At 52.1% G+C, this 10,168-nt stretch overlaps 2 protein-coding genes across 2 annotated transcripts; one reads left to right on the top strand and one right to left on the bottom strand.

Moving 5' to 3' along the window:
- Window positions 1-639: 639 nt before the first annotated feature.
- LOC135594168 (uncharacterized) lies at window positions 640-1,062 on the bottom strand. The gene has a single exon (XM_065084579.1). It carries the CDS (start codon window positions 1,060-1,062, stop codon window positions 640-642), a length of 423 nt encoding a protein of 140 aa, XP_064940651.1.
- Window positions 1,063-6,615: 5,553 nt separating this feature from the next.
- Window positions 6,616-7,594, top strand: LOC103999507 (putative germin-like protein 2-1). Its single transcript, XM_065084464.1, has 2 exons — window positions 6,616-6,790; window positions 6,878-7,594. The coding sequence occupies exons 1-2, from the start codon at window positions 6,676-6,678 to the stop codon at window positions 7,465-7,467; spliced, it is 705 nt and encodes a 234-aa protein (XP_064940536.1). The 5' UTR covers window positions 6,616-6,675; the 3' UTR covers window positions 7,468-7,594.
- Window positions 7,595-10,168: the final 2,574 nt, after the last annotated feature.

Below are 10,168 nucleotides of genomic sequence, written 5' to 3'. Positions count from 1 at the left end.
GAGCCAGGCTCGCGCTCGAACGTTGGATGACGAACTGCGGACGCTCTCGAACGACATTGAGTCCGCCCGGTCTTCAGCTTGGGCGGCCGAGGAGGCCTTGAAGGAAGAGCAGCGAGCACTACCCGAGCGGCTGGAGAGAGCGGTTGCTGAGTACAAGGCGTCCGCGGGGTTTGAGCGTGGCCTGGTAAGGTCGGGGTGGGTGACATACGAATTTGGATATCGGGTGGCCTGTGCTCGCGCCCGATTGAATCATCCGGAGTGGGAGCTGGAGCCGGACCCTTTTGCCGACCACCCTGCGGACGATGCCGTGGAGATGCCGACGAGCGTTCCCTTCGATGACGGGCCCGAGACGCCTCCTCCGTGCTGACTTGTATTTCATTTTTTGCTTTTGATCGGGTCAGCTTTTGGTCTTTGTATCGCCTGCCCATTGTATGTACAGATCTTTTATATTGGAGATGGTTCATTCTGACTTATTGTCGCGTGAGTCTCTCGTGATACATGCCCCTGCTTGGTTTTTCTTTATGGGTAGAACTTCTTCAGATTTGCTGCATTCCAGGTCCTCGGTAGGTGGTTTCCCTCCATTGTTTCGAGTTGGTAGGTCCCTTCTCGGACCATATCGTAGACTCTGTATGGGCCTTCCTAGTTGGGTGCGAGCTTGCCCCCCGTCCGGGTCGGGTCGGTTATCTCTGCCTTTCGGAGGACGAGGTCTCTGATCTTGATTGGACGGGGACGGACTCTTTGATTGTATATTCGCGCTACAGCCTTTTTATAGGCTAGGGTGCGCAGGTGGGCCTTGGCCCTCCTTTCCTCGAGGAGGTCTAAGTGCGCTCTTAGGCCTTCCTCAGAATCATCTTGCTTGTAACCCGAGGTGCGAAAGGTCGAGAACACCATCTCGGGCGGGAGGACCGCTTCGGTCCCGAACGCAAGGCTGAATGGGGATTCGCCTGAAGCCGTCTTCGGGGTTGTCTGCATCGCCCATAGAACGCTCAGCAGCTCGTCTACCCAGGTTCCATGCACGCCCGAGGTTCTCCTCCTGAGGCCCTCTAGAATTGCTCGATTCATTACCTCGGCTTGTCCGTTGGTCTGGGGGTGTGCTACCGAGCTAAATTTCAATTGTATTCCATACGATGAACAGTAAGTTTTGAACTTGGCGTTGTTGAACTGAGTCCCATTATCGGTGATAATGACCCTCGGGATCCCGAACCGAGTGATTATGTTCTTCCACGTAAAGCTTCGAACTTGCTTCTCGGCAATGGAGGCCAAGGGTTCGGCTTCAACCCATTTTGTGAATTAATCAACCCCGACAATGAGGAAACGTCGTTGTCCTGAAGCCGGAGGAAAGGGGCCGAGGAGGTCGAGTCCCCACTGGGCGAAGGGCCAAGCAATTTCCATCGGGGTGAGAGGGACCGCCGGTTGGTGTTGCAGCTGGGCGTGCTTTTGGCACTGTTGGCATTGTTGCACGTATGATGCGGCGTCTCGGTGCATCGTTGGCCAGTAGTATCCTTGTCGGAGGGTTTTGAAGGCCAAGGTTCGACCTCCGATGTGTTCCCCACAAATTCCCTCGTGAAGCTCGGCGAGGACGGTCTTGGCCTCGGGTGGTGCGAGGCAGAGCAGGAGGGGTTGTGAGAAACCTCTGCGGTACAGCTTCCCACCAACTAAGCTATACCAGGCCTGCATCTGCCTTAGTCATCTTGCTACCGTCGGGTGGTCGGGCTCCGTCCCATCTTTCTTGAAGCGGAGTATCTCCTCCATCCAGTTGGGCGGGGCTTGAGTCTCGACGACGCCGCAGGATGGTATGGTTGGCACCGCTATGAGTTCGGTCACGGGGGTTTCTTCTAAACCTCGTACGGAGGCTGCTTTCGCCAGGGCGTCTGCCGATGCGTTTTGGGCCCAGGGTACTTGAGTGATTGAAAACCGGTTGAAGAGGCAGGCGAGCCGCTGCGTTTCTGCCAGGTATGATGCCATTGTGGGGTCTCGGGCCTCATAGCTTCCATTCACGTGTCCTGTCACCAGCTGAGAGTCATTGAATACCTCGAGGTTGTCTACCTGCATCTCCCGGGCGAGGCGTAGGCCATGCAGCAGCGCCTCATACTCGGCTTCGTTGTTGGTGGCTTGGAATCGTAGCCGGATGGACCTCTCGTAGGTTTCTCCGGTAGGGCTTCTGAGGACGAGTTCGACTCCGGCTGCGCCGGTGATGGACGAGCCGTCGACGTGCGGGGTCCACGCGCGGTCGGAATCCTTCCGTCCATCTGCACAATCCTTGGGCGTTAGTTCAGAGATGAAGTCGGCCAGTACCTGGGCTTTAATGGCATTCCGAGGCGAGTACTGGATGTCGAATTCGCCGAGTTCGACCGACCACCACAACATTCGGCTTGATACGTCGAACTTGGATAGGATTTGCTGCAGCGGCTGGTCAGTGATGACTTTGATTGTGTGGGACTGGAAGTATAGGCGCAGCTTTCGCGCTGTCTTTACCAACGCAAGAGCCAGCCTTTCGATCGGGGGGTACCGCGCCTCAGCTCCGACGAGGACGTGGCTGACGTAGTAGACAGGCTCCTGCTTCGGCGGTGCTTCTCGGACCAGCACCGAGTTGACTACTTGTGTTGACGCCGTTAGGTAAAGGCCCAGGGTTTCTCCTGGCTCAGGGGAAGCGAGTCGGGGCAGGCGGGTAAGGTATGTCTTTAGGTCTTCAAAAGCTCCTTCACACTCCGGGAACCATGCGAAGTTGTTGACTCATTGCAGAGCCTGGAAGAAAGGCAGGCATCTGTCGCCCGACCTGAATATGAATCTACTAAGCGCCGCCAGTTTCCCCGTGAGGCGCTGTACCTCTTTGATGGAGCGGGGTGAGTGCATCCGGGTTATGGCCTGCACCTTTTCTAGGTTAGCGTCAATTCCCCTCTAGTGGATGACGAAGCCGAGGAATCTTCCCGAGCTAACCCCGAAGACACACTTCGCGGGGTTCAAACGCATATTGAATTGCCTGAGGGTCTGAAAGGTTTCCGCCAAATCGGCCAGATGCGCCTCCGCGGTTCTGCTCTTTACGATCATGTCGTCCACATATATTTCCATGTTCCTGCCGATTTGGCATTTGAACAGCTTGTCGACCATCCTCTGGTAGGTTGCTCCAGCGTTCTTTAGGCCGAATGGCATCACCCTGTAGCAATATATTCCTCTGTCGGTGATGAAGGCGGTATTCTCCTGGTCTTTTGTTGCCATGTGGATTTGGTTGTAGCCCGAGTATGCGTCCAAGAATGTAAGGAGTTCATAACCCGAGGTGGCGTCGACTAACTGATCTATCCTCGGGAGCGGGTAGTAGTCTTTGGGACACGCTCGGTTGAGATTGGTGTAGTCAACGCACATTCGCCAGCTTCCATTGGGCTTTTTAACGAGGACTACATTCGACAGCCACTGGGGATACTTTACTTCAGAAATGAATCCGGCCTCTGTTAGTCGGTCGACTTCTACGCTGATCGCCTTCTGCCGGTCGGGGGCGAACTTCCGTGGCCTCTGCTTCATAGGCTTGGCCTCGGGATTGATGTTGAGCTGGTGCTCGGCTACCGCCCGATCGATCCCTGGCATTTCCTTAGGCGACCATGCGAATACATCGGCGTTTTTCCTCAGGAACTCGACGAGCTGGAGCTGGTTTTCTTTGGGTTGGGCCGCGCCGATGTGTGCGGTCTGGCCGGACTGGTCTCCCTTTAGCGGCACTTCGGTAGCTGTTTTGGGGGTTCGAGGTGCGTGGGTGTTGCAGCCTCTTCTCGGGGATCTTGGATATGGGGGCGTACCCTCTTCGGGAGAGAGACCGCGGTGAGGTAGCACCTTCTTGACTCCCCTGGGTTGCTCCATGATTCTCCGACCCCTACCGAGGTGGGAAACTTGATGGCTCGGTGGTAGGTTGAGACCACAGCTTTCAGCTTGTTGAGCGTTGGGCGGCCGAGGATGACGTTGTAGGCCGAGGGCAGGTTGACCACCATGAACGCAGTCACTATTGTCTTGGTCCTCGGTTCCTCCCCAATGGTGACAGAAAGTGTGGTAGTGCCGAGCGGGGAGATTGAGTCTCCGGTGAATCCCGTGAGTGTCGAACTCATGGGGGTGAGGTCTTCGGTGGGCAAGCCGAGCTTTTTGAAGGCGTCAAGGTACAGGACGTCGGCGGAGCTCCCAGTGTCGACCATTACCCTCTTTACCCGAGCGTTGGCGATCTGGATGGAGATCACTAGAGCGTCGTCATGATGGGATCGTTCCCCCTCCTTAGCCCCGAAGGAGATTCCGGGTTCTAGCTCGGGTCGGGGGCGTTTCTCGATCGAGCTCCGGGCATAGGATTTTCTTGCGCTCGAGCTGCTGCCGCCCGCCGCCGGTCCTCCGATGATGACATCGATCTGCCTTTCGACGGGCATCCGGGGACGCAGGGTCGTTTCTCGGGGCTCCCTGAGATAACGGCCGAGGTACCCCCTTCTGATCAGCTCCTCAATCTGGTTCTGGAGGTCGTGGCAGTCCTCTGTGTCATGGTCTCGGTGGAACCTGCAGTACTTCGATCGATTTTTGTAAGTAGCTTTCATGGGATTGGGAGGTCGCAAAAGGTCTTTCTCCCTATTCTGGAGGAAGATCTCGGTACGAGGTGTGTTGAGTGGGAGGGGTGGAGGCCTCGGGAGCCGTCGCTCGGGATGGTCGGGCCTCCGACGGGATTGCGGGTCGGTCGACGAGGTGGCAGCTCGGGATTGCTCGATCTGCGGTATCTTCCCGGCTGCGCGTCTTCCTGCTGCCAACGCTTCACCGGCGACGTATTGGCTGGCACGGTGGAGCATCTCAGGGATAGTGGCCGGCGGCCTCTCAATTAGTGACCAGAAGAACCTCGAGGGCTTTAGCCCCGTCAGGAATGCCTGCATGATTAAAGAAGGGTGAGTATCCGGGTACCCGCGGATCTCCGTGGCAAAGCGTGTTACAAACTACGCGAGCGTCTCCTCCTCGTGCTGTGATAGCGCCAGCAGGGCGGCTATGGAAGGTCGAGGTCGCGCACTGGTAAGGAAGTTTTGTTCGAACTCCTTGGCGAACTGGTCGAAAGATGCGATTGAGGATTGGCGCAGCCGGTTAAACCATGCGCGTGCCGGTCCTCTGAAGGTGGTTGGGAACGCGCGGCACATTAGCGCGTCAGACGTGCCATAAAGGGCCATCTGAGTCCTGAATGCGACGACGTGCTCTGCTGGGTCGGAGCTGCCATCGTATGTTTCTAGAGTCGGCACCCGAAAGTTGAGGGGAACCGGTTTTTCTTGTACTTCCTGGACAAAAGGGGATCCGCCCGAGGGACCCTCGCCTGACTCGCCACGTGACTTCTGGAGTTCGCGTCGGAATTCGTCCAGGCGACGGTTGACTCGGGAGAATTGTACTTTGACGAAGCTGTCCGCTGAGTCGGATGATACGGTGTCGGGTTCGGAGTGGCGTCGCGCGGCTCAGGAGGGTGCGGGAGAATCGCGCGCGGGCGAACTCTCGTGGTGAGTGGCCCCGTCTCGGGTTTCACCGGTTGCATCCTGTCCCGCGCTCTGCCTTGGTTGCGTTGGGTCGGCGGAGGCGTCCGTCAGTCGCCTGATTTCTGGAATAAGCGGGACAACGGTCTGCATTATCTCCGTCATTCCCTGCACTTGCTTGGCGAGGGCGAAAAACGCCTCGGGCGGTACGGCCGGGGGGCCGACCGCGGGTAATGGGGGTGGCATCCCTAAGTCGTTGAACAGGCGCCAATATCGATCCGGCGTCGACGTCGGCATTTCTCTATCTCCGCGGGCAACGGACTCGACGGGGTCAGTGTGAGGATCGCTCGACATTCGGGCCCTCCTTCTAGCGCCAATCTGATACGGTCCGACCTTTGTGCAGGTACACGGCAACCACTCCACCCCGACGCTGCGGCCAGCCATCTCTCCAGATAACTCCCCGATCGGACTGTCGCGAGCGCTTCCCCAGAAGACGTCGAGGAGCGCCGCTTATGATCCCCGACATTCGGACCCCTTAACCGAGCCGTACAATCCCCGAGGTTGCGGCTAGAAAGAGGTGCGGACCGCATCAGTAGCCAAAGAACCAACCTATTTTATGAGCCAACCCCCCAATGCTTCTATGCTACCAAACTTTAGTATGCAATCGTGGCATCATAATTGAGGGTATGAGGGGAAGAAGTTGAGAGCAATTTGTCTTGTATGCTACCAAACTTCTTCCTCGTATCCTCGTCTTCGTAGCCAAAAGAAATTATGATGCCACGATTACATGGTAGTATAGAAGCATTGGCTTATATTTATTTCGTCGGGTTGATTCTTTGTGTGTCTTTAGTTGTGTCAATTGGCTATTAACCGGTCGTTGCTACCAAGACATAAAGATGTCAAGAAGGTGAGGCAACCAGGTAAGTGATACTGATGGGGCAGAAGGGTCGAAGTCGGATGCTCCAAAATGACATATAGTCCAACCAAAACTTTCATGAACCTTAGGTTAGTGGTAAATCCAGGTTGGAACCGAGTGACTTGTCAAGGTCGTCATCAGCTGAATTAGTCAGCACACTGCCGTGCAGAATACATACTCTATCAACCAGTTCACAATTTTAACACTACCTCGGGGCCTTCTATATATACATCCCGATTCCTGAGGCCAGTCACAAAGAAACTTGCATCATTTCATCTTGCTTGTTCGAAGAGAGTGCAGATGGCTGCTAGGATCACCCTCATCGCTGCTCTTCTTGCCCTGGCTTCCTCTCATGCATTGGCATTTGATCCGAGTCCTCTCCAAGACTTTTGCGTTGCTGACTACGACTCCAACGGTAGGCATCGTTATCCTCGTAGCTAGCTAGGTCCTCGTGTGTGTACTTGCTCAAGTTGCTAAAGCCTGTTCATCGTGCACGCTGCAGTGTTTGTGAACGGATTCGCCTGCAAGAAAGCTAAGGATGTCACGGCAGATGACTTCTACTTCACCGGCTTAGACAAGCCCGCGAGCACCGCCAACGAGCTTGGCGCAAACATCACTCTCGTCAACGTGGAACGACTCCCAGGCCTCAACTCCCTTGGCGTCGCCATGTCTCGCATCGACTACGCGCCCTTCGGTCTCAACCCTCCTCACTCGCATCCACGATCGTCGGAGATACTGCACGTGGCGGAAGGAACGCTCTACGCCGGCTTCGTCACCTCCAACACGGAAAACGGCAACCTTCTCTTCGCTAAGAAGCTGAAGAAGGGCGACGCGTTTGTGTTCCCCAGGGGCCTCATACACTTCCAGTTCAACATCGGGGACACCGATGCGGTGGCGTTCGCTACCTTCGGCAGCCAGAGCCCGGGTCTCGTCACCACCGCCAACGCACTGTTCGGATCGAAGCCGCCCATCGCTGATTACATTCTTGCCCAGGCCGTGCAGCTTAGCAAGACGACCGTGGGCTGGCTTCAGCAGCAGCAGTGGTTGGACATCGCTCAAGAATATGGACAACGCTTAGTACAAGCCAATTAAGATACTCTTAGATGCAGTGGTTGGACATCGCTCGAGAATAAATTCTATAATACATTAATGACGTCATGAGGTTTACCTCGTGCATGGTTTATTCTATAATAAAAATAAAGCTTGTGGTATTAGTGAATCTTCCTACGCATGCTTGTTTTCTTTCGGAAAAGGAAATATATTGATTTTAAATTAATAAAAAAAGATATTCTGCTCGTGAATATAAATAAATAATATCGAATCACGTGACTTTGCAATATATCTATCTTTTAATATAAAATTCCGTTTAGAAGAACCTGAGCTTATGCGTCGATCTATCCAAGTGGAATGTCCTTCTCGGAACACACGAAACTCATGTCTGCACAGAAGAACAAGGTTGGCCGCCTGCCTTCAGGGGGATAAGGTTTCAGAACCTTGCAGCACCATACCCTTGTTTGCACCTTGGCATTGCAAGAACATGTGGTCAGCAGTCTCCGGAGAATTATAACTGGCACATCCAGGCGAAAGCCTTGACAGTAATTAGGAGGGACCGATCGATCGACTCAGCCAAAAATGACGAGTAAAGTAAGCTACACAATGCTGATCATGGAATATATCCATCTGTTAGGGGAGAAAGAAGAAAACCTAGCTACCGGAGGGACTAATCAAATTTCCATCTCCTTTAATACCTCCACATTTGATGATCTCGGCCAGAAGAGAATTCTCGTTCATCATAATGCTCCACCACCACTTGCCCAAGAGAATGACGTCGAAACCCATTGCTCTGATTCCTCCGAGCATCTTCCCTTCCCGGACAACATTCTGGTCTGCAAGCCAGCACCCCACCTTCCTCCTCATTAGAACCATGCTACCAACCCATTGCTGGTGTTAATTTTCGATCGTTGTCGATCCAATTCATGCACAGGAAAGACGTCAAATTAAGGGATGGTGGGCAGTTGTCCCTTCCACCGAACTTCGTTTCACGCATGTCGACTGGAGGGAGATGATCAATCGGAGTTGGTGAGATTTTCATCATCGACAGGTAAATTTCATTCATGCACTTCGAACTGAAAGTGAATGGAGCCGACGAGAAAGACGAACACGTCGCCCTTGTGGAGGGTCCCAAGGGATAAGAGGCGGTTGCTTGGGGGTTGGACGTCACGAAGACGACGTAGAGGTTGCTCGCGACGACGGCGACCATCTCATCTCAGGTCGAGAATCTTCCGTTTTTGTCTTAACTAAGATTCTTAAATCAGAATTCCATCTAATCACAAAGTTTAGCATATATTCCAATAGACTTGACCACCTAAAGGAAACCTCAACTCAAAGATAATCCAAGTACTTCACGCCAAATTGGTCTCAAAGAGCACTTGCGGAAGCAGAAGAACAAAAGCTGTGGAGGATCTATCTGTACAGTCCATGTGAAGCAGTGGTTCACAAGTGTGATGGTCCACAACCCTCGAGTGAGTGAGTTAGCTGATGAGGAGTAATTGTCAATGATGTAGGGCGACCTCCAAGTGTCAGCAAAATCCGTCAAAGTGTTGCTTTCGTTTCTGTCGTGTTTTGACGGCTTGCGATCTTCATGCAGCAAATGCTTGGCGACGAGATCAAATATATCTCAGAAGCCATCCCGAGATAGGTTCTGCACGTCATTAGAAACGATGGAAAAGGATTGATCATGCTTGAGCTAACAATAAGAGCTGCAGCTGAGCATAGAACAACAGTCTTCTGCCCTCACGCGCACGGTGATTAGTGTCTGATTTAGTCCGTGTCTTGATGTTCTTTCTCGTTTTGGATTCTTGTTCCCTGATTCATACTATTTGCTCCGAGACTACAATGTTTGGTTAGCATCACCGTGGAAAAAACACATGACGACAATGGAGGAATTCGTGGATCATTCTGCTACCATCACAGACTTCCACGTCCGAGCGATAGGGAGTATCGTCTTCCGTTCTTACACTGCCCAAAGAAGCAAGAAAACGTGACGACGATCGAAGAAGCATCCTCTTCCATTCATACACTACCCACGGCGGCTCACGCAGCCGATAAGAGAGTCGTCTCTGCCGACCAACCCGATACGAGCGGCCCCACGCCGATTGACCCGCATAGAATCTAATCAATGTACGACCGTCCATTCTGCCGGCTAGGCCAATGTCCACCGTCCAATGTAACGAAGACGCGAAGCGCCCTTTCCGTCTCGTTCCGTATGCGCTTCGCTGCATAATATCTCTGTGCGACAAGGCAAATGATGACCGAACATTTGATGGTGAGAACAAATCGGTGACCGGATCCCAACAATCTTCCTTCTAGAAAACATTTAAAACTAATATACATTTCAAATTAATCTTGATATTTGATAATTTTTTTCTCAAATCCTAAGATAGCAGCAGTATTTAAGCATCAGTATTTAGTATCTCAATATTTTCAGGATGTTGACATATTTTTTTTAATTATAAAAGTATCTTATATGATTTTATCTAAGATTATAAGATTGTCAAAATGATTTAATGAGAAACTAATAAATAATTTAATTAATTGATTCAAACCGGATTGATTTTAATTTAAAAGATATTAGTCCAATTGAGTTCACTATCGATTCATTAATTAAACCAATCCAAATCTCTAATTTTACAAATGGTATGGGTTTAATTTCTATAAATCATATATATATACATATATATATATATACATATATATATATATATACATATATATATATATATACATATATATA

This window comes from Musa acuminata, chromosome BXJ1-9, assembly GCF_036884655.1.
Source record: "Musa acuminata AAA Group cultivar baxijiao chromosome BXJ1-9, Cavendish_Baxijiao_AAA, whole genome shotgun sequence".
Classification (NCBI taxonomy): Eukaryota; Viridiplantae; Streptophyta; class Magnoliopsida; order Zingiberales; family Musaceae; genus Musa; species Musa acuminata.
The sequence above is the reverse complement of the archived record's forward strand: the minus strand, read 5'-3'. Positions and strand labels throughout refer to the sequence as shown.